Source organism: Microtus pennsylvanicus, chromosome 14 (assembly GCF_037038515.1).
Source record: "Microtus pennsylvanicus isolate mMicPen1 chromosome 14, mMicPen1.hap1, whole genome shotgun sequence".
Taxonomy (NCBI): Eukaryota; Metazoa; Chordata; class Mammalia; order Rodentia; family Cricetidae; genus Microtus; species Microtus pennsylvanicus.
The window spans coordinates 2,062,659-2,088,041 of record NC_134592.1 but is presented as its reverse complement, the minus strand read 5'-3'; the positions used below and the strand labels follow the sequence as shown (position 1 = coordinate 2,088,041).

At 42.1% G+C, this 25,383-nt stretch overlaps 1 protein-coding gene across 2 annotated transcripts in view; it reads left to right on the top strand.

Annotated features, from left to right (window-relative positions):
- Rapgef5 (Rap guanine nucleotide exchange factor 5) overlaps positions 1-25,383 on the top strand; it is a 231,505-nt gene that overhangs the window by 156,053 nt on the left and 50,069 nt on the right. For both annotated transcript variants that reach the window (XM_075948631.1, XM_075948633.1), the window contains one exon: positions 24,147-24,225. In XM_075948631.1, the coding sequence (XP_075804746.1) occupies positions 24,147-24,225 (79 nt within the window). The remainder of the gene's footprint in view (positions 1-24,146; positions 24,226-25,383) is intronic.

The following is a 25,383-nucleotide window of genomic DNA, read 5'->3' as shown; positions in this document are numbered from 1 at the left end:
AGTATTCAATAGCTCCTGTGCTATGGAAAGCCCTATAAGGGGAGGGGGCTGCCAAGAGGCTTCGCCTGATCTGCAGGAAATGCTGAGTGCTGAGAGCAGCTTCCCTGCCCAAATGTAAGCAATCCCTGCAACCCCTCAGCTGCCACAGCAACTTCTGCCTCTTCCCAAGTGGTCACAAACTGCTGCCCAGAGCAAGGGTTGCAGTGCCCCATGTGGCGCTGCTTCCCTGACCAGAGATCAAAGCCATATTGCTCAGGTGTCCTGGCATTCGTTCAGCTGAAACCAAAAGACCATATAGCTTTTAGCTTTGCACTCCTTTGGAAACACATTTTCTCATAGAAGGAAGAGTGCTTGCTTCTCTGAACCAGCACTTGCAATCTGTTTCAGCCCAGAGCAGTTAACCCAGTGAGCAGGCCTCTGGCAGCAGCCTAAAGTTGAGACTTGATCTGATGACTGCCACACACATTTCGCTGCCACAAAGGCACCTGTGGCCCCTCGGTGTGCAGCGAATTGTTTGCTTCCAGAAAAGGCTTGCATAGTGCAGAGTAACTGGTTGAGTTTTGTACACAGAAGAGACTGAAATGCCAGCCTAGGAGCAAGTTTCCTAGTGTCCCAGTAGTTCTGTCTGCCGCTTCACAAAGGATAGTAAGAGAAGCAATGGTGTGTGAATAGTTTTAAAAAAAACTGCATGACCCAACCATATATCTTAGGATATCATTGTAATTTAAAAGTCAAGTTTTTATTTTGCATACAATTGAGAAAGAATAAGTTATTGCTTAGACACACAAAATAAGCTATTCTCAATAAAATAAAAGTATCCTTGTGGCACTGTTATTTTGTATCTCTAAAATTGACACTGTGTCTTTGAGCAGCATTCCAATGCTCCGCCTGCAGAGTAATCATGAGAGGAGTTCCCCTGTGTTGGTTGCCTTAGATTGTTGAGAAGAGAGCATGGGCAAGTTGTCTGTCACAGAAAGGGTAGGACTCACTGGGCAGGGTGAAGCGCTGGAGGGACGAAATGGCTTCTGCTTCTTAACCTCATAAGCACAGACATTAGTTAACAATAATTTGTTTACTCCCCCCCCCCCCATGACTTTACTCAGTCTGTACATACCTTTTAATCTCTTGTGCTTCTGGGGATGAAACCCAGGGGCTCCAGCAGACCAGGAAGTGTTCCACTGCTCACTGACACTGCAGCCTGGCCTGGCCTCAGGAACAGACTCAGCACTTGGGACTGGAGATGACTGTCACCTTCATGTCTCTAAGGCCAGGAGTTATGGCCTATTTGAATGGAATACGCATATTCTCTAGTGACATTTATTTCTGCTTTCCTCTCAGCTATACTGAGCCTAGGGTTGCATATGCCTCTTCAGACAAACACCTAAAAACAGAGAGGTGCAGGATACAGTGCTAGACCTTCAAGTCCTAACATAGGGAGTTCAGTCGGCAGCACCTGATTTCTTGCTCATTTATTCAATTTCAGTGAAGAACACGTGGACACATGTGCTTCTTCAAAATTTTCTATAGACATTTGAAAAAATATTCAGTAATAACTTTTCTTCTCATCAAAGGAGAATTTCATGAAAATGAAAAAACCAGTTTTGGAGAAAGTGGTTGATGTGTGGATATGAGAGGATCTTATGGGACAATGGCGTGGCTCTCTGAACCTTCAGGGAGAGAATGACCATGTGGGTTTTGTTGATGAGTTTTAAAGATATAAAATACATATATTCAAATGGTCTGTTCTAGTTTGAATACTAAATGTACTAAGTTTTTAAAGTACTGGACGTCCCTTGTCACCGACAGGTGAGGACACCTAGGTCAGCTGGGCAGTGCCTCATAGCAGAGTTTCATGTATGAGAGTCTAATAGAGGTGCAGAAGCCATCTGGAGGGCAGATGTGGGGAATGAGAAGGGGCTGCCATAAAAGTATACGGCAGCGATTTTATGTTCTTGAGCGTCTCTCTGTGAGATGGAGCCATATGGGGCCCGTGTGGCCATATGGTAGCCCCTACACATGGCCCCGGTGCTGCTGAGGGAGAAATGGCATAGGAAAGAAAGAGGTGGACATCTCTGGAAGCCTGAATGAGCTGTTCTGACATTCCTTCATTCCTCCACCCACCATAAGCTAGAAGAACAACCAAACAAGAGATGTTTCACACCTTTCTCCAGGGGATACCCACTTGTGGAAGTGTGTATACAAGCCCCTGCAGTAGGCTCCAGACCTGATGATCCCCTGGTGTTGAACTGAAATGGAAGATGTTGGCCAGGGGAATAGAACAGAGAAGAGAATGCCAGGGCTCCAAGAGAAGGCTTTTATTTCTCTTATTACTTATATCAAATAATAGAACAGAAAAACCTCAACAATTTATGCACTATTTTATTACCAAATCAAGCTGAGTTTCAAAATTTTAGAGATGCTTAAACGCAATCTACTTAACAATTTTTCTAAATAATTTGATCCTTATGCAATCACCAAAGTGATTTCATGATTCTGCATATCTTACCTCTCTGGTAACACCAGTCATAGGAGGCGCAGTGATGTGTGTGGAATGACTGAGTGAACGGATGAATGAATAGATGGATTTAGTCTTTATACTTTACCAAAGAAGAATAGAGAACTCAGGTACGGAACACACAAACCACTAAGCACCTGGGTCTTGTTTTGCAGGCAGCTTTGAATTCTTCATCAAGCTATGATAAACTCCCTTCTATTTAGGAATTAGTAACAGTGCACCCAGATAGCAAGCTGCAGTGGAATCCACTGGAATATAATTTTCAACATTCTTTTTCTTTTGCACATACTCTTTTATTTTTGTAGATACAAAAGAAGAGCCGAGTGTAGCCATTGGATATTTGTTTGTGATTGTGGGAAGTGATTGAAGCTGTTTTCAAAGACTTTCTTTTCTTTCACGGTTCAGGTTCTGACTTGAAACATTCAGAAATGTTAGAGAAAATTCCAGCAGTTTCTGCAGCTCTACCTTTCATCTGCCCAGAAATAGGACAGACATCTCTGGGCATTCCCAGCCAGGGAATTACAAAGAAAGGAAGAAGGAAATGACAGAAGCTCTGAGTGGAGGAGCTGGGGGAGGGGAGTGGAGGACAGGTGTGAGCCCAGGCTGCCCTGCTGCGCACTGGGGTGCTGCTTCTACTTAACCCTTTTCCTCCTGCAGAGAATGAAGGAATTTCGGCCTGTAGGTGCTTCTGCAGAAACTAATGGTTTCTAATTCCAAGCAAGGGGGAAAATGATCTGGTGGGTTACTTCCTATTTCCTTATATTCATTTCCTAATTCCTTATCCACCCTTCTGAACAAAGAGCGCTATGATAACAGATTCTCTGGAAAAGCAAGCAAGCCAGCAGGCTAATAGGAAAGGAAAAATCTGCCTTGCTTCTCATTAGATCTGACCTGGTTTCTTTAAGCTATAGATGCCTTTTTCCCCTTTAGTTTTATGAGGCTGTGAATCCCCGTGGTCTGTTAACACTCCTCTATACAGAAGTGTCTCCACACCCTGCCTTGGACACCAGACATGCCTCCATGCTGATGGTTGATGGTTAAGCCTGGGAGTGAGGAAGCAAGTCTTGTTCTTCAGAGGCTACACCCGCTCTGTAGTGTGAGGAGGGAGTACTGGGTTAGAATCTGAGTATTCTTGCTGCTGAGCCTAGTTCTCACTACCATTTTGGGGTTGAATGACCATTTCTCAGGGGTCACCTAAGACTATTAGAAAACACAGATATTTACAGTGTGATTCATAGCAGTGGAAGAATTAGTTACAAAATAACAATGAAAATAATTTTATGGTTGGGGGTCCCCAACATGAGGAACTGTATTAAAAGGTTGGAGAAGGGCTTTGTTGGGTACTGGACTGAGAACCCTGATTAAATGAGGGCAGGGCCCTAGTTTTCTGTTAAATTTTATCTCCTTCCCTGTCAACAAGTTCATAATGACCTTGAAATGTAATTTTTTATAAAGGAATATAAAAATGCTTGTTGGACAAAGAAAGTTTTGTTGAACTTCTTCCTTGCTGAGCTTGCCTTCTCCGTGCAGGTCACCAGGCCAGTAAGTAAACCTAGCATAGACCCTGCTACAGCCAAACTGTTTGAGGGTAGACAGAGAAGCTTTTAGATGCTGTACGTTTTTCTGTGGTTTTATGTAACTAATACGTACATGACCTTATTGTGATACTGTTTTTTCTTTGTAGTTTAGACCGGGTTCTGTGCTAAGACTGACATTCTGCGCACTAAGCAGTCTCACCACTGCTAAGGCCACCTCCACAAGTCCCTTGCCTTTTATTTGCAGTGCCGTGTGACAGATTGACCAATGTAGTTTATCTGTAGCTGTATACACGAGCCCTAGAGAAGCATGCTTAAAACAAATAGTACTCGGACATTGTGATTCAGCGGCTTGAGTTGGGGACTGCATTGTACCTAGGCCTTGACAGGTCCCCAGGCTGTGGTATTGTGCATCTAGGTTTGCAAGCCTCTAAAGTAAGACATTGACTGTGCCATTCTTTTGAGAACCTTTTAAAGATCTGTTCTGCGTCTGTAAGAGCGAGACCCCCATTCTCCTTTTGTCAACCTCTCTTTAGCATCCTCTCTCCAGGGCTCGATGACTAGCCTCCTGACCTCTGACCTCTGCCTATGGTCTCTGTGTTGCTAGTCCTTCCACTGGATGGGTTTGAGGAAAGGACGCACCGGTTACTTGGTTTCTCACTCCTGGAATGATGAGGAAGCGAATGACAGAATGAACAAAATCCATTTGGGTTTTTACAGCTGTCCTTACACAGCACAAACCTCTGGGTGGTCCTTAGGTTTCATATCTGGGACTGCTTGCTTCTGTGGAAAATTATGTTTTAAGGCAGGTGAGTACCAATCAGTATAGTAGAAAATGTGCTGAAATGGGTCCCAGGTCTGAGCTCCATTAGTAAATCAGCTGGAGACATAGAGCAGGCTATAAATGGTGAGCTCTGAAGTATTGTGTACCATGAACTTCTGCCCTTAAAGGGCTCTCCTCTTCATTTGCAAAATATACCAAAGAACCATCGAATCCTAGATCTGATACAAGTAGCTGGGCTCCAGAATTATCTGGACATTAGAAGTGAGGCCACCTCAAGATACTGAGGCTGCTTCTGTGTTTCTAGAACCTTGTGGAACAGATTGTTGACGACTGTGATGCCTGAAACCCAAGGCTCAGTGGTCTGTATGTGGTGGGGATTTACATGTGTTTGTATCTAGCCGACACAGGGAAACTTAAAGCTCCTCTGAGAAATTTCACTATAACAGCGTGTCTAGTGAATACCTCTGATTCATCAGCTACCACCAAAACCCATTTACAGAGTTTTATTGCCAAACCATTTTAGGATATTCGGAAATAGTCGCGTGCAGGAGAGGAAATCCAGCCCCCTCCCCACAGTGAAATACACACATTGTATCTTTATACTAATTACCCCCTGTATGCTCTCAAGTTTTAACTTTACACAAGACTTCTGTGTTTTAAAAAGTGCGCTTTCGCTTTGGTTATTCAGCCTCTGTATCCATATGACTGAGTGCCTTTGAAAATGTAATTCTTTTGTTCTCTGTATAAATATCTTTGACTTACTACTATATGGGCACTGTTTTCTTAGTAAATGCTGTGGACACGGTTGAAAATAAAACTGGTTTCTTGTGTTTGTGGATGCTTATCTTCTGATATAGTCAAACAAACAGTAAACAACACGAGGAAAGGGGCTGCACATTGAATGGTGGATGATGGGTAATTGGTATTGTGGATGGTGGCTCCAGTAACTAATCCACATCTTCCAAAGCAAGTACAGTGGAAGTGATTTAGAGATCTTAAATATTAACATGAAAGCTTGGGGACCCAACAAAATAGACTTAATTGAAATAGAAAGGACGTCTGATATGTGTTTATCTAGGATATATGTTACTGTTATGCAGCCTCTCTGAAGGCTAAAGGACCTTCCTCCCTGGAAATGTTTGATAAGGCTGTCACCTTTAACCTTCTGAGACCGGGAAAGTAGCTTCCGCAGTCAGAGAACAAGGATGCCACTTGAGGCCTTTCTCAGCACTATGGAAGTGTCGTTTTCTACATATTGGGCTCTCTGCTTATGTGCATACTAATAAAAGTAAAGTCTAGGAAAGCTCCGTCATTAGCATACACCCCAGGTGCTGTAGAGATGATGGAGCACACAGGGATCAGTCTGGGCTTGTTTCGCCACAAAGGGCAAAGACATGGCCCAGCTATGCACAGTGACAGCAAAAATGTCCCCAGTGGTCTCAGGAGTCGGAACAATTGGGCTGTGATCAGCATGCAGCTTCTATTCTGCTCTATTCTGCTCTACTACACTTTTTTGTTTGGTTTGTTTGAATGAGGCTATTTTTGATGTCGTGTTTAGTTTTTGCAGTTCCTTTAGCTTTTCTCCTAACTGCTAATGCAGAGAATGTGTTTGTCAACCATAATTGAAACACTTGGACATTTTATAAATTCACATTAACTACGTGATGAGATAATTAGAACTGAGTAGAAATAATTCTTCTCAGTTGCCTCATTATATATACAAATATATATAATATATACATACACACACACATACACACAGGGGACTTAAACCACATGAAACCTGAGGTCCCTGCAGACCTGAAATCCAGGGTTCAAAGGTTACTCAAAATGACAATTCATTTATCCAAACCTTGCCTCATTAGATGGGTCCTTGTGCAGAACAATTGTCCTCATTTAATGGACTTCGATGTTGAGGTGGAAGTTAATTAAATTGTGCCAGTGATTGAATGTACATTTCAATCTAGAAATGAGCCCAGATGCACTCCTCGCTTTATTCCAAAGACATTCTTGTTAGAAATTGGATCCTGGGTGAACAGCATAATTGAAGGAAGCGTAGTTCAACTCAACCTTATTCTATACTTCCTTGAGAGAAGCCTCCTCTCCAGCACACAGGGTCTGCTTCCTGTCTTCCAGGTATGGCCACGTGGGCAGCTAACTAAAGATGTTTAAGAAAGAGAGAGTGAGAAGGGAAAGGAGGAAGGGAGAGAGAAATGGGCAGGCAGACCAACCTAGACCTGAGCTATACGATGAGAAGTGGGGCGACACCATTTTGTCTGTGGATGTCGTCTAGTATGCCCATCATCCAGGCTGAGCATGCAGTTACATATGGTAGCCAGGGAACCGATGCTTTTACGCTGCCTGTGGACTGAGGGTTAATTAATTTCCTGTTGGTAATAAAGCAAGATGAAGTGCAGTGAGACTGACTGATCACAAGATCCTTAACACACACTAACTGGCTGTGGAAACGTGGTGTTTCCATGACAGTGTAGCACGTGGGCAAAGAGCTGTTTCATGGACAAGGGCATGGCGGAGCAGCACACTTGACACAGAAATGGTGCCTGCTTAGATGGGTGGGGATCATTGGGAAGGTTTTGTTTTGTCGTTAAGACAGGCCCTCATATAGCCCAGGCTGGCCTCATAGCCAAGGATAACCTTGAACTTGTGATCCTCCCGGCTGTGCCTCGTATGCACCGTGCTGGTTTTCTATAGTCCTGGGGATTGAACCAGGAGTTTGGGGCATGCTCACACTGCACTCTACCAGCTGAGCTATGTCCCTAAGTCACAAGATGCTTGTTTCTTAAAACATTCTCATTTAGTCCACATTTGAGATATATATATATTTTTTTTATCTGAAATATATTGTTAATATTATGAAAAGCATCACCAAAGTTAATGTGAACTGTTAGAGTTTCAGCTGGTAGTTTGCAGTGTAAGGTAACTTATGCAGTGACTAGCCAGCAATAGCAGTGAACCACATGGAGAGGACATCTCATAATGCTTTTACGTTTATGATTTTCTTTCCGTTTCCACCCTTGCTTATTCTATGCCCACTATTGTAATGTGTGAGTTTGTATACATATTAATAAAGTAGAAACTAAAACATTCAGTAATTTAAAATGACCATGCAGACAACTTCTATTTGTGTTCTATCAGAGGTTGTTTGTGAAAATAATCTCCACAGTACAGTTTCTTAGTTTTGTGACGGACGTGGTTTTTGGTCTGTCTAGAGCAGTGTTCACAACATCTAGGTAGTGACCCCTCTGGGGATTGACTGACACTTCCACAGGGAGTTGCCTCAAACAATGGGAAAACACAGATATTTACGTTATGACTGAAAATAATTTTATGGTTGGGTGGGGGTCAGCACAACATGAACTGTGTTAAAGGTCACAGCGTGGGGAAGCTGAGAACCACCATTCTAAAGGAAAACTGTTTTCATATCCTGTGGATTTCTAAACAGGTTTTTCTCAGCAAGTCCTGGATATTACATTGGTATGCTTAATGCTGTCTTTTACTAGGAACACATGGGAGTTTGCTTGAGTCTGGCTGTTTATATATTCATTTTCATGTGAGATATTTGTCAGGCCTTGTGGAGACTCTGAAATTCATGAGCCCAGACATTGTCCATAGTGAGCTTGGTGGTCCCCTCTTATCTTCAGAGCAACAACTGCTGTTGCTTGAAGATTAGGGTATAGTTCAGTGGTTGATATGTTCATGTATGCTTGCCCAAGCATATCTGAGGCCCCCATTTCTCAAAAATAACAATCACCTGAAATGTTTTTAAGATAATGTCACAGGTTGGAAAAACAAAACTATTGTCTTCCTCTCTGTGTGTCTCTCCCTGAAACAGAGACACATGTTGTCTTTCCATATGAGTGATGGGTTTAGATGGGATTATCAGATTATCTTTCTGAATCTCAAAATGAATCTTCACCAGAAAAATGGAAACAAAAAAATCTGTCTCTGTCTCTATGTCTCTGTCTGTCTGTCTCTGTGTGTCTCTCTGTCCCTCTGTCTTTGTGTCTCTGTCTGTGTCTCTCTGTCTCTGTGTCTCTCTCTGTCTCTATGTCTCTGTCTGTCTCTCTGTCTCTATATCTCTATGTCTCTCTCTGTGTCTCTCTGTCTCTGTGTCTCTCTCTGTCTCTATGTCTCTCTGTCTCTGTCTGTCTCTGTATGTCTGTGTCTCTCTGTCCGTCTGTCTCAGCGGATGAGTGGGGCACACAGTCCTATCGGTCTGTTAGCTGACAGCACTTCTTTGATTGTAATCGCTGTTTGTTAATCTCTCATGGCATGTTTCAATCAAATTATCACTTCATTTAAAGGACACAATGTCATGGAATTGCCGTAGCTGACAAGTACGTATCTAAAAAGAATAGTGTTTGTATGGGAGGATTTTCCCTGTTCTCTTCCCATAACTCATCTTTTCCTCATCTCTTTGGTCTAGCTCACTTTATCCATTTTCCACCCCCATTCTCCTGCCTTTCTGCCCTCAGGCATTCTTGCCTGACAACTGAAGCCAGCCTTTGATTTCTGTTTGCAGCATTTTAGTTCCTGTTGGCCTGCCAATCCTTCCAAATCTTAGAAATAAATATGAAATTAGTCATGATTGTCAAATAAGGATGGACAATGTGAAAAACAAAACCCAAAATTACCATCTAAATAGTGTCAGAACACAATTTTCAGAGAAGTCGTTTTCTACTGCAGGCCTAGCGGTCTTCCTCTACTCAGCCTGTAAGGACAGTTGGCAAACCCGACTCCTACAGGGGCATCCCTCAGTGTGACACAAACATGCAGGTTAAAGTAGTGTGTCTAGGCAGGTATTTCTCCTGAGCGCCCGGCCTGGAAGGGACCATAGCGACCGTGTGAGCCTCCACTGTCCTCCCTGTGTCCCGGCAGAAGGCTTTAGTGTGTTATGATGTTATGAAGAAGTCTCGTAGCACATCACATTTTCCTTGCTGTCACTGGGCTGTTGGGTAGCAAGTTCTACATCTTACACCTCGTGTCCAGCAGTGTGGCTGTACAAAAGGAGAACGTAAGCATGGCAGTGGCTGAGCAGCGAATGGGTAGGAAGAGTGCCAAAGCTTGTCTCCAGCACAGAGAACAACCAAAACCCTGACCATCATTTTATCCTAAATGTGGACCTTTCCTCATGAACTATGAACTCTCGGGCCTTGTTTTGGATTGACCTGAATTTGGTGGTTTTGCATGCCAGTTTCCATGAAACTGATAATTCCTGAAATAATTTCTGTTGATGGTGATTGGCCTGTCGTGTATACCTCAGAGTTCTGACCAGGTACACACACTGTTTAAGAGTCTCTGGGGGCAGGGGTAAACCAGATCACATGTATGATCTTGTCTTTGGGCCTCTGAGAATTCCTGGTATAAATGTATTACATTTGATTAGACATGGCTTCATGCTGTAACAAAACTCTAATGACTTAAAGGTGGTGTGAACCTTTCTCTTTCCTATGGAAACAATGTGGGGAAGTGTGTTGTGATATTGCCCCGGGCCGGTCTGCTGTTCATGCTAGGGTTCCTTCCAGGCAGCTGGCGCAGCACACCGGGATAGGGCTTTCATTTCACTTCATATGAGCATGCCTGTCTTTGCAGCCCCCTGTATACACATGTATACCACAGCCTTGGTCTTTGTACCAGTGGTTAGAACTTTGTCTCATGGCCACATCCTTCTGCAAGTGAAGCTGGAAATCACATTGCTTTATTTTGCTTTTAGTGTCCGAGGAACAAGGTGCCCAGGGGGAAAAAATGTTGATTCTTAAAGAAGGATAAAATAGCTTGTACTTTAATAAATGGAATAAAAGTAAAATCAAAATACATTTTATCATATATATATATATATATATATATATATATATATATCCTCCCTTACTGTCTGTCTCCCTCCCTCCCGTCTCCCCCCTCCAGGGGGTATCTTCCTACCTCAGCATCCTTGTTCAGAATTATCAGTGTGTGCCCCCACACACAGTTGTAAGCTGATACAAGGGACTTGAGGCCACAGTGACACTTTTCTCTTTCTTTTTTGGGGGGAACACAAACATACTATGATTTGAAGCATTTAGAAAGTCTAAAATAGTTTAGAGTAGATTGGCCCTCAGCAGTGAATATTTACACATAGACATGTCCTCTTAGTCTGCAATGTTTACATAGCTGCTAAGTACCTTCTTGTCTGATACGGGCCATTGGATTATATTTAAGAATCCACTCAAAAAAAAGGTGAAGTATTTTTATAAATGAGATATATAGATGGATGGATGAGTGGGTGGGTGGGTGGATAGGTAGGTAGGAAGAAATATTCCTTTGTCAGTGGCTTGAATGTTAACAGTGGAATAAATAAACTTTGTGGAAGTAGCTTACAATACACTATTTCATTATCTTGTGACATTTCAGAAAAGACGTTGAGGTCTGTTCCCTGGCACAGAGTTCTCAAGCCCATGTAATGGCCTGTATGATAGGGGTGAAAGGAGCAACTTTTCAGTATTTGGTCTTAGTTGCTGGTTCCGAACAAGAAATAAGGAGACCTTTGGATCTCCAGAGTGGGAAAACTGCCGTTTGTATGGCTGGAAGCCAAAGGCCAAGATAACTTCAGGATGGAGGCTGGTCATTACAAAGACTAAGACCAATTGGGTTTTAGTCCCACCACCTTCAAGCATGAAGCTAGAAATTAACTTAATTACCAGTGTCCCATAATTTATCCAATCATACCTATATAATGACACCTCCCTAGAACTCTGGCTCACAAGGTGGGGGACTATAGGTTGATGAACACAGGGACTGTGCTTTGAGACCAGGTCTTATTTAGTCTTTCATCCAGAATACTGTTCATCCCTATCTATTGTGTGATATTTTACTCTTTTGGCTTTATCACCCAGATCCCACATAAATCACACATGGAGACTTGTTCTTAGTTATAAATGCCTGACCTTAGTCTGACTCATTACTAGCCGGATTTTTTTAACTTAAATTACCCCGACCGCCTTTTGCCTCTGAGCTTTTATCTCTGTTTCTGGGCACCTTTTTCTCCTTACTCTGTGACTGAGTGGCCCCTAATGTCCTCCTCTCCTTGTTCTCTTGCTCCTCGCTCTCTCTTCTGTTTTCTCCTTCTACTTATCCTCTATGCCTGCTAAGCCCACCTATCCTCTCTATTGGTCGTTCATTTCGTTATTAAGACCATCAGGTGTTTTAGACAGACAAAGTAACACAGCTTCACAGAGTTAAACAAGTGCAGCATAAACAAAAGTCACACACCTGAAATAATATTCTCCAACACCTATCTGTTGTACCAGCCACTGTAATGAACCAGGAAATAGATCCCTTAGTTGAATCAGTAGAACAAATGATCAAATATAAAGAGGTATTTGGGGGGATGGTGGGGGAGGGATCCCAGTTTATAGCAAATGTACAGCCAACAAATTGGGATTTGTGATTAGAGTCTGAAAATGAGCACACTTGTAAACTGTACTGACTCTGAGCAGTTACTGTCGTGATTGAACTGCAGGATGCCTCGTTGTACCAAGAGGAGGAAAGTAATTTTATTCTTTAGTGTAAAGAATTATATGTATGTGTATGATGGACATGTAAGCCATGGTATGTGTGTGGAGGTGACACACATGTGGAGTCAGAGGACATTAGGGAGCCATTCTTTTCCTTCCATCATTACTTGGGTATCTCACCAGCATTTTTTATTCTGTTGTATTTTCTATTTTTATTTCCTTGGTAGCATTTGTAATGTATCACCACCAAGAGCGGTAGGATCCCAATATTAAGAGAAATTCCTACAGGTGTTGGTAACTTTAAGTGGTTTATTCATTTTGGAACAAAGCAAGGTAGGACAGGGAGTGTGGCTCAGTGGTGTTGTGCTGAGCATATGTCATGACGTGTTCTGTCCTTACCCAACCACAGGACAGAGCGTATGAGATGAAGATGCTTAGTGTACTTTCAGCGTAAGAAGCTCAAAAGGGGACATGTGTCCTTGAAGATATCTTGTTCAGTGACAAGTGATGTGTGTTTGACATTCTGTCTACCCAGATGTTGAACTGGGGGGCTCCAGCCATAGCTGGGATGAGCAAATACCACGGCTTTGACATGGAGTTTAGCTCCTTTGACTTAGGTGAGCGTAATCTTGATTCATGCTCCAGGACCTGTAATGCTTGTGGAGAAGTCTGTCTGGAGGAAAGGTTGATAGTGTGATTTGGGCTGTGGATGTTTTGGTTGATTTGGTTTTTTTTGTTTGTTTGCTTTTTCCTAGACAAGTTGTCACTATAGCCCAAGGGGACTTTGAACTCTTGAGCCTCTTGCCTCTTTCTCCTGAGTGCTAGGATTACAACATGCACTATCATACCAAGACACACATGATCATTCTCCTGAGCGCTAGGATTGCAACATGTATTATCATACCAAGAAACATGATTTGGCTTTTGAAAAAAGTTTCTGCTTTAACATTTTGAGTTTTTAATGTAAACATGTAGTTGGCCAACTCATATACTTTGATAGCATTTATGAATTTGCATCAGTCCTTCCATGTGATCGTCGATTCTGCCTCTTTGTGCACACGCTGGCTTTCTGTCACATGGCCAGGAGCAGGTGTGGGTCCAAGTATACTTGGGTTTTCTAGGCCTACCACACATACAGAGTGCTGGCAGCAGCAGGACTTGGGTGGGGCCTTATTTCACTCACAGTGCTGACTGTCTGTCATCCCAGGGCTTGAAGGCTTGTTCTGTGGGTCCTTTAATTACTCTCCGATCAACCTCCAGAGCCCAGTGGGCAGCTTTGCCTCTGACTCAACAGAAAGCATAGTTCTCAGCCTTGAGTAATAGGGATTCAGAACCTGGTTCCCTACCAAACGTTTTGTGACCCTAAGCCACAAATCCGCCTTTTACCTGTGTATGAAGCAAAGCAATTGTCCAATATGGAAAGGCACTCTAGTAACCGCTGTGGGAAAAGGGCATCAGACGTGTCTGCTGGCAGGGAGGTCACTGTCCTAGCAATAGTTTAACACAGGCAACGCATTCAATTTCAGTGAGTTGGAACTTTTCAGTTTATATCAGATGTTGTGCTTTATTATCTGAAAGGTCAATTAGTAGCTCTATAGAATCTTTTTATCTAGAATTTTTAGACTGTCTAGTATCTAGCTATCTTACTGAAACTGCCAGAAGTCACACATGTCTCTCCATTTCTAAACTCTGAGGAAAATAACCACTCTAGTGACCCTAATTTGCCAGATACAAAAATAAGTAAGTAACATTTCTTTTTCTAAAATTCAATGCTAAATGCTTCCCAATGACCGGAAAAGGGATAAAAGTCAGAATGGTGGTAGATTTCAAACTTTAGAAAGAGGCTGGTCATGAAAATTCTTCTTGGCGCTTTAGAGGTAAAAACATCACACCAGGACCTGAATTGATTCAAGTGTTAGAGTGATTATTAATTGCTTGAAATAGCCATGTCTCAGACATCTAATTTAAAATATTATGTTTAAATTAAATTTTTCTGTTTCCTGAAGCTGCAGCGTGTTTACTTGATAGGCACTTAGGAGCACAGCTTGTGTCTTTGTGAGAGGCTGATCATAGGGGCCAGCAGTAGCTCAGTGAGGTCAATGGTATTAGACCTAGAGACTCATGGAGCCAGGATGCTAATTTTTACTGGTCATTGCTGACAAATCGGTATGAAAGGTCTTGTACCCATGACACTTCACACAGCCCAATCTGTGCGGTTACATGAAATGTTGCTGCATTGATCATGAAGATATTTTTCCTCCTGACTGCATCACGAATCTTTGGGGAGAGGCAGCGTGGTACAGCAACAGCAGGTTGTGAGAACAGCCTTCATTCTTTTTCTTGGGCTGCAGTACATCCGCCTGCTTAGCCAGGAGCACCTCCCCAGGGACCCCAGCCTAGTCCCAGCCTATAGCCCGCCCAGGGGCCTGGAGGGCTCTGCTGATCCAACTCTTCCTGGCATTCAGAAGCTGCATTTCCAACCTCTCGTCTTGATTTTTAGTATAACTACTTCCCAATTCTCTGCTTCTCTCTTCTTCTCTTGCCTTTTCCTCCCATTGCCTGCACATGAAAGCTCACCCTGCTCAACCCTAGAGCACAGCTTGTCTTTCCCGTGGGCATGGGAAAATTCATGCGAGCCTCAGGCATCTTTGCGTATTACTCCTATTGCTATAATCCGTGCTGTGGCCTTTGATGCCTTTGCTAATAGCTTTAGTCAGATTACTCCAGGAAATCCAAGTGCCACATGTGTAGAGGGAAGCTCAACTCCTTCCCCTCCATCATGGCACTCCTGATGTGACTGGATAGGTCCATCAGAAACTTCCTTGCCACTCCTTGCCTCGAACGCCTGTGTTTATTCCCTGTTCCCTGTGCAGTGTGCCCTAGGATCCCTACCAACATTCAGAGGCCCCCCAGGAATCAGCTCTGACCTACTTTTCTCGGCTTACTTTGGATTAGACCATGTTGCCTTTCTGTTACAATTCACTACCGTGCCTCAGTGCAGCCTTGCAAACCAGCTGCTCCCCTCACCTCTCGCACCAGTCCTCCTGTTTTCAGGTCCTGGGATTATAGGTGCGCACCATCACGACAGTGCCTTTGCCTTCACGATACTTTCTGAGCCTCCCAGAAAGGTTAGGAAGCATCTGCGTAAGCCACAGATTCTAGCTGTGTCCGGGTACTGAAAACAGCTAATTGCACTGGAGCGCAGCTACACAGAGGGCTCTTACCCCACCATTCGCCATGTGCCCCATGCACATTCTTCCAGGATGGGGGGGGGGGGGGGGGACTCTGCGTGCTGTGCTCGGCCGTGGTCCTTTCAGAAACACGCCTAAAGGTAGTGTGTGGATTTGGTGATAGTTAAGACAAAAGAGCAGTTGTAGTCAGGGCATCCCTTCCCAGAGAAAGAAAGATGGGATTCCTTAACAGTTTTTCAACTTAAAATAAAAATATGCTTGATTATTTGAAAACCATACCAAACCCTGTCTGTAGAAAGTCTCTGTCTTTTCAAGGGGTTTAATGAACATGTTTATGTGTGTGTGTGTGTATGTGTGTGTGTGTGTGAGAGAGAGAGAGAGAGACAGAGAGAGAGAGACAGAGACAGACAGAGAGAGAGACAGAGAGAGAGAGAGAGAGACAGAGACAGAGACAGAGACAGAGAGACAGAGAGAGAACACATACCTAAAATCAAAATTGGGGGGAAATTATAAAGTATATAGGAATTGAATAAAATTTGAAGCTGTTGAACAGCTGTGTTTGGAGACATCGGTGTCCTTTTCAGAAATGTAATAAACACTAGAAAAGAATCCTGCCTGTCATGGCATAGCACCTATGGTTCAAATGCAAAGCATGATTTTTTTTTTTAAGTTACACTTAATCAAATTAGAACATGTATTTTGGCAGTACCTCTAAAAAAAAAAAAAAGTAACATTTCAGGACGAGAAACAGGGTCTTTCAAATGTAAAGCTTTTCTTGTGTCCTGGAAATCAAGGGTGAAGTAAGGTGTATTTCAGGAAGCTGAGTATCCCCGACCTCGAGGAAGCTGAGTCATTCGGAAGCTGGGTATCCCTAACCTCAAGGAAGCCGAGTCAGTCGGAAGCTGGGTATCCCTGACCTCAAGGAAGCCGAGTCAGTCAGAAGCTGGGTATCCCCGCTGCCATACTTGCGTGAAGCTGCCGTGGGCATTTCCTGTTGTGACCGTACACTTGCTTGCTTGGCAGTCCACGCTAAGATGAGTGCTGTCGTTATTGCCGTACGGTCTGCATCCAAGTCCTGAAGACTTCTGTAGTTGCTCCTAAGTAGCCCTAACCTCCTCATGTTAGTATGCTGGGTGGTTTGGGTTTTGATTTCTTTTATATTTTTCACACACAAAATGAAAACTTACACCTTTGGGGTAATATTTAGATCCACTTCATTAACTCAATTATATTTACATAACAACCCCATAAAATGGTCTTACCAAACCTCCTACTGTTCCACCCTGATATGACTATAGAGACTCAAAAGAGATTTTTGTTGACAAAGAAAACTGACTGTGGTGAACATGGAAATGAAAATCTATTCTCATTGATACATAAAAGAAAGTATATTCATGTAAAATCAAATCAAACTAGATAATTGACTTAATGTGCCTTAATATTTTATTTTTTAATTGAACACTTTTTTTTCTGGTTTTTTCGAGACAGGGTTTCTTTGTGGCTTTGGAGCCTGTCCTGGAACTAGCTTTGTAGACCAAGCTGGTCTCGAACTCACAGAGATCTGCCTGCCTCTGCCTCTGCCTCCTGAGTGCTGGGATTAAAGGCGTGCACCACCATCGCCTGGCAATTGAACATTTTTTATACAATATATTTTGATTATGTTTTCTTCTCCCCCAGTTTTCCAAGTTCCTCCACACCTCTCTACCTACCCAACATTATGTTCTCTCTCTTTTTCTCTCTCTCTCTCTCTGACACACACACACACAAAGAAATCAAATAAGCAAAAGACCAGTAAGAGACGATAATTGCCAAAACAAAGCAAAATAAAGCAAAAAAGTCCACAAAATATACTATTGAGTTTGTTTTGCCTTGGTCACCTACTTTTGGACCTACCCTGAAGTTTGTCTTCTGTCCCCAGTAAGACTGCATTGGAGAAAACTCATCTTCCCTTTGCCATCTGGTATCAATGGCAAATAGCCTCTTGTTTAGGATGGGACCCCATGTCCCTCCCTCCTCTCATTGCTATAAGACCCTGCTTGATTGAACCTGTGAGTGCTCTGTGCATTCATACGTTCATCAGTCCTGTTGTGTCCTAAGGACACTGTCTCCTTGGAGTCATTCATCACCCCGGCTCTTCCAGCCTTCCTGCACCGTATGGTTCAGTGAGCCTTAGGGAGGAGGGTTTGATGAAAACGTCTCATTTAGGACTGAGTGCTCTATACATTGCCAAGTTGTGAGTCATTGTGTTAATTTCTATCTATTACAAGAAGAAGCTTCTCTGATGAAGGCTGAACAAGTCATGACCAATGGGTATAGTAGTATGTCATTAGGTATCATTTTATTGTCACATTTATTCCTTTAGCAGAGGTAGTTTTTAATCTAGGCCCAGATTCTTGGCCACCTTATTGGTGTCAAGTATGAGGTTCTTTTGTTTGTATATTTGTTTTATTGTGTGTGGGGGGGGGTAATTAGTTTTTTTTGGTGGTGTGATGTAGTATTCCCCTCTGAATGCTGTGAATATGATTGGTTAATTAATAAAGAAAACTGGCTTAGCCTGATAGGATAGAGTAGAGCTAGGTGGGGAAAACTAAACTGAAAGCTGGGAGAAAGGAGGCGGAGTCAGGGAGTAGCCAGGAAGCCACCTCCAGAGACAGACATGCCCAAACTTTGCTTGTAAGCACTGCCACATGGCAATACACAGATTAATAGAAATGGATTAAATTAATATGTAAGATCTGGCCAATAAGAAGCTAGAGCTAACAGGCCAAGCAGTGATTTAATTAATATAGCTCCTGTGTGATTATTTTGGGAGTCTGGCTCTTGAGAAATGAAAAGGCAGCCTTTCTACAACAGTGGTGTTTAGTTTTTGTTTGTTTCTTTGTTTTGAGACAGGATCTCACCATATAGCTTTATCTTTCCTGGAACTCTCTATATGTAGACCAGTCTGGCCTCAGATTCATAGAGATTTGCCTGCCTCTGCCTCCTGAGTGCCCAGCTATTCCTTAATTCTTTTTAAAATAGTAGTAGGTGATAGGAAAAGCTCTATGTTATATCAGTAAACCAAATCATAGGCCTGGATCTTAGAGCCTTCTCTGCCGAGGCTGCAGATGGGAAATGCATAGTAGTCAAGTTGCACATTACTGAAAACTAGAATTCCTTTTGCCTCCAGTGTTAATCATTATTTGAATGTAGCTTTTATGCTATAAAAGGCAAGTTGAAATTTTTTTCTGGTTGTGGTAGTGAATGCCTATCCTCTGTCTAGTACTTGGAGGTTGTAGCAGGAGACCAGGGGCTCAGAATTTTTTTTTTTTTACGCATATAACTTGAGTCTGAAGCCAGCCTGGACCAAGTAACATGCTGTCCCAAAATACAAACAACCACAAAGTTTTAGAAAACTGCCTTGAAAATACTTTTGGGGGGTAGCTGGGGATATAGAGTACACACTTAGCTTGCATGAGGCCCTAGATTCAGTCTCCAGCACTGTATTCTAATACAAGCATATTTTCTTCTGGAAGAGGGCACAGGATATTCCCAAGAGTTTGGTGATGAGCCAAGAACTTAGGCCTATATTTAGTGAATCAAATTCTAAAGAACAGATTTCTCTGCATATTAATACCTAGGAATTTGTAGTGTTAGAAATGAAAATGAATACATCTCTCTATCAGAATGTGAGTATATAAATTGGTTTAAATGAAAGATGCTTTCATGAATACAAAAGTGCTTCTGCCTACATTCTTAAATCACTATTAATTCAGCACTGTGTAATATAACGGATAATTACTGTGCTTTAATATGAATGCTAGTGGATGTGCTAGTCTTTCTAAATAGCTATTGTTGGCTAATAGTCTTGGGGGAACCATTCATACAGCCATTGTGGCTCTAAAAAAATCTCTAAGTACCAGTGGGACAGACGTTTTTGAAGCATGGATAATATAAAATAAAATGCACTTTTATTTCAAGTGCATCATTTTGATTATAGTTTTTATTCATATCACTCAATTACATTCATTATCTTTGCAGCAAAAAAATAAAGGACTGCTTGTTATGTGAGGAAAACCTTTCAGAACAATGCAGTAGCTGAGAAAGAAGACTGTGATTTGTTGTGTTGGGAATCTGATCTGTTTACTGGGATACTTAACTGTTCTGTTTATTAGAATTTTAACTGGAGATGGTTTTATATGGCCTTATTGTTTTTGTTTTAATTAATATTTCCATGGCAGATAATTAGATAAGAACTGTTGAATATTAAATATGGTCATAGCTTAGAGGGAAATTAGCATTTCTGGGTCAAAGCTTTTCACAAAATATTGTGATACGTGGGCTGATTAATTTCAGTGAAAGCCAAATAGGTTGCCACCATCCAACCAGACTCCAGAAGTCAGCATGGAATGGCTGCTTATGTCAAAGTTAATGGTGTTCTTTTTAATATTAGCTACTAATGGAGTAAATCTTGATTAGAAAATAGTTCCTACTTCATTAGATCCAGCTGAGGGTAAGAATATCTTACCCTGTCTGGCACATCAACCTTTTTAAGTGTCAAACCTAAAATTTAAAAAGTGTGAAGTTCCTGATGGGATATTACCTGGTGCTTTCTGAGTCTTGGTGGCTCCTACTTGTAAGAGTTACTGAAGACCTCAGAGCAGGCTACTCCATTGTCTGTGCCGTCTGTGCCTTGCAGTATGTTCCAAAAACAGCACCTTAACTTCTAATCATATCAGAGAAGTTAAGTGTTTTTTTTTTACAAGAAGCTGAAGAGATGGGTCAGTGGTTAAGAGAGCTTACTACTCTTGCAGAGAACCTGGGTATCGTTCCCAAAGTACATATAAGACAGTTTTCCACCATTCATAGCTAGTTCCAGGAGATCCACCCCTCTCCTATCATCTGCAGGCGTCACACACGGCACACATACATACATTCGAGTCAAACACATAAACATAAAATAAAAAACACTTTAAAAGAGCTCTTATCAATCATTTATCATATTTTTAGTATATATGGGGAAGTATTCCAAAATGATAGCTTTCAGGTGCATTCCAAATTACATAGGTTTTCAGGCATCATGGATATGGCTGATTTTAATTTCAGATATTTAAAAAGCTGTAATAGAAGTCATTACATATGCCCAAATCTTTCATTATAATTACTAATCTTTAAAAACAGGCTGTTAGGTTAACTGGTTTGGAGCTTCTCCTAGCCTTTATAAAGAGAGCTGTGGGGCTTATAGCCAATCGGTCAATACAGGCTATGTACTGTCTGATTAGGTACACACTGTGTCTTTTTGTGCTAGGCTTAGCTTTTACCTAACAAAGCCTGTGTACACCTATTTGGAGCCTTTTAAAAAACAAATAGAGTTAGCCAGGTAGTGATGGTGCACGCCTTTAATCCCAGTACTCGGGGGCAGAGACAAGTGGATCTCTGTGAGTTTGAAGCCAGCCTGGTCTACAGAATGAGTTCCATGACAGCCAAGGCTCCACAGAGAAACCCTGTCTCAAAAAACTAATAACCAAAAGTGTTAAAACAAACAGACAAGCAAGTCAGGTTGGTGATTTGCTAGCATGGTGCGGTGTGACAGGACTTGAAATTTAGGCTTGTAGTGGGTTTTAGATGCCATTTGTCATATTAATTGTTTTGATAAAGAACATTATGCATTAGAAAAGTCTTCGCTTCACTGCTGGGAATTGAAATTAGGGCCCAGTATAAATTATAAATATTTTTTGTTAAAAATTCTACTATGGTCTTCATTAATCGGCATCTTGGTTCACTTTAATGGCTGCTTACAATGTGAAGGCAAACTCCGGCTGGGAAGATGGCTCTGTGTGTAACAGCACTTGCTACCTGAGTATGCAGGTCTACACAAGACTCCCCAGTTCCCATGTGAAAACCAGGCTTAGCCGTTCATAGACCCATAACCCCAGTACCTAGGGCAGTGCCTTAGTCGGTGTTCTGTTGACCATGCCAACTTTTGTAAAAGAAAGCATGTAGTTGCAACTGGCTTACTGTTCATCATCAGCATGGCAAAGAACATGGTGATGCACGGGCAGCGTGAACCTAGAGAAACAGCTGAAAATTCTATATCTGGATCCACAGGCAGCAGGAAGAGAGAGAACCACTGGACCTATTGAAACCTCCAAGCCCACCCTCAGTGGCACACTTCCTCTGACAAAGCTACACCTCTTAGTCCTTCTCAAACAGCACCTCTCCCTGATAATTAAACATTCAAATAGATGAGCCTATGGGGGCCATTCTTATTCAGACCACCACAGGCAGAGACAGGACCAGTGCTTCTGGCAGCAACTCTAGCTCCAGGTTCTGCAAGAGACCCTGTCTCAAGGGAATAAGGTGGAGAATGATAAAGTAGGACATCTTATGTTCTCCTCGGACCTCTGCAGGCGGACACGCACATACACACACACCACATGCACATATACTCGCAACACAATACATACACAACACATACATACACCACACATACACACCACACACAGAACCACATGCACATATACACACAACACACACAGAACCACATGCACACATACACACAACACAACACACACATACACCATACACACACATAAACACCACACCATATACAAAACCTTTTAAATACCACTGTTTGCAGCCATTGCCTAATGTAGATCAGAATTATCTTAACATTGTGTTGCCAAGTGAAACCTAGAAACAGCCCTGTGGCTGATAAAGGACTATTGGTGTCAACTTATTGGAGTGGGATTTGCATTTGTAGATACAGCCTTGCTATTTGCATTGATTTTTTTTTAATTTTTGGAGAAAATTTATCTAGCTGTATATAACTAAATTCTGGAATTTTTCTTTTGTTCAGTATTCACAGAGCTATGCAGTAGACAATTAGTTATACCAAGCATTTATTAAAGTTTAGATCTTGGACAACAGAACCGATTGGTTGTCCTAGCTTAAACTACTCTTCCAAAATACCACATCCTGAGAAGTTTGTAAACAAAATATAAATCCAGTTATTTTCACAGTTAGGAAGGCCAGAAAGCTCAAAAGCAAGACATTGCCTTAGTCAATGTCTGATGAGGACTTGATCCTGGTTCAAAGCTGGTCTACTGTGTACTCACATAGTAGATAAGGAAGCAGGCACAGAGGACTTGTAAACATCACTAATCCCAGCCATAAAGGATCCACCCTCTAGACTCCATCCAGTCCTAATCACATGTCAAATACTCTGCCTTCTAATTTTATCATGTTAGGGGGTAGGTTTCAGTTTATGAAGTTGGAGGTGGTACCAGTCTTCAGTCTGTAATAGTACATAATTCCATTACCTTCATAGTTTATTAGTGTTTCATACGACTAAAAATGCTCTGTTCACAATGTAAAAGATGAGGAAGTTAAATGATGCTGGAAGTGAGTTAAAGAGACACGATAGAGCGACCAAGGTGAAGCTACTTTGCGTTTTACACATGATCTCTGTTGCTTTGGAAGTTGTGTTGGGGGTGGAGTTTGCCTGCTTTGTACCTTAATATCACATGTCATCTTTTCCCAAAACACTCAGAAAAGAGGGATTGGGGCTTGTAGGGTCTGGGACACAGAAAGTACAATGATTAGTGTGTATAAAAATGTCATACTGAAACCTATTATTTCATACATTAAAAATATGAGATTACAAATGGAGTTAGGAAGAAGCATTTTTTAAAGCTAGAATTTAGGCTCCTCCTGACTTTTGCTGGCATTGGATTGGTCTCTCCTCACCCCCGAATTTGCCGGCATTGGGTCGGTCTCTCTTCACCCCCGACTTTTGCCGGCATTGGGTCGGTCTCTCTTCAGCCCAGACTTTTGCTGGCATTGGGTCAGTCTCTCTTCACCCCTGACTTTCGCCGGCATTGGGTGGGTCTCTCTTCACCCCTGACTTTTGCTGGCATTGGGTCTGTCCCTCTTCACCCCTGACTTTTGCCGACATTGGGTCGGTCTCTCTTCAGCCCCGACTTTTGCCGGCATTGGGTCGGTCTCTCTTCAACATAGTAAGGAGATCTTGCATCACTTTCTCAGCTTTTGTTTGTGGTATTGATGCAAACTTGAGGCCTCTTAGTACTAGGAAAGCAGTTTATCCACCATTGAACCACTCCTTACAGATGCATCGAAAGGTAAAGGTGAAAGGGCTTTCCCTGATGTGTGTCTTGTGGCTTTCTTAATCCTTCTTCTAGTCCTAAATGAAATGAATGGCTTCGTAAACTCTTGCTTCCTCAGAACTTGAAGGCTTCTTTTTCTGTACAATTGGAGTATATATCTCAAAAGGCTTAGGAACTTCATTTTTTAAAACACATTATTTATGCACTGGTTTTCTTTGTCTCTCTCTCTCTCTGTGTTGTTTTTATTGAGCTATATATTTTTAGCCACTCCCCTTTCTTTCTCCCCCCCTCCCTTTCTGCCCTCTCCCATGATCCCCACACTCCCAATTTGCTCAGGAGATCTTGTCTTTTTCTTCTTCCCTTGTAGAAATCTGCATGTATGTATCTCTCGGGGTCCTCTTCACTCTAGCCCCCAGTCAGTCAGCATGTTTCTGCAATGGGCACTATTCAGGTACCTTGTCCATCCTTCCTCTGCTCACATTGTGTTTGTTTTCTTCTTTTGCAGAGACGCTCCTCGATGACTTCCTTCTCACGTATACAGTATTCATGACAACTGATGACCTGTGCCAGGCGCTATTGAGACAATATCCTTCATTAACTTCAGGACGCTCTGCGGGCTTCCTTTCAGACAGATGTCCCACATTACGAATTAACTGCCTTTCCTAATTTACTCAACCCACGGTGAAGTGTGAATGTGTTAAATATTAATGTGATGCTATCCAAGGTGAAGATGGAATGAGACAGGCTAGACAGGGATAGCAGGGAATTCAGGGCTGCTGTCACCATAGTCTACTGTGGGCAAAGGGTACTGTGAATATTGTGTTTACTTTATATCTGCTTCTCATGGTTCCTTAGGGAGCTGGAAGGAAACTTGCCTTCTAGGTAAACTCAAGTGAACAGGTCAAGTGGATCGACAATAACAAACATTAAGTATTTTTATAGAGAATCAATCATTTAGAGTTAGACTTCTTGTGCAACACCCCTCTGTGTCTGTGTGTGTCTGTGTATGTGTGCACATGCACACATATGCGTGTGTGTGTGTGCATATGTGTGCATGTGTGTGTGATATCATATTTTTGGGAGATCATCTCTGGACACCTGAACTGTCTTCCCCGTAGGAAATCCTTTCATCCCTGGATGTAATTGTCATCTATTTGGAGTGTTTTCACTCACTGCATATTTTCCTCAAGTGTCAGGTGGGATTAGAAGGTTAATCGCTTGCTAAGAAGCCTTACAATTTTACTCAGTAACCAGAGAGGTTCTGCAAACTGATGAGAAATCTCCACCAGGGCTTCTTGCCTCACTGTACTTAGAGAAGATACCTCAAAAGCAATTAAGTATTTAATAAATTAATTTAGTTAATTAATTTTATTTCTAATAGTAATAAATTAATTATAGCCTTTAAGCATTTAATAAGAAACTTTACTGATTTTAATAAAGGAAACTAGAGATTTCATTTCAATCTCTGTAGGAGAACACGAATAAAGTAATCCCACACCAGCTCAGAATTGAGTATAATAAAGCTTCCTTTATTTAGGAGGGCCTCACAGATCACTATCCTCTGCACAAATGGGGAACAGGAATTGAATCCATTAGCCAAGGGAAAAGGAGAGAGAGAGAGAGAGAGAGAGAGAGAGAGAGAGAGAGAGAGAGAGAGAGAGAGAGAGAGAGAGAACGAACATGTTTTTGGTGCCCAATGCCACACCCATGGCACACATACCTGGTACAGTATCTCAAAGCCA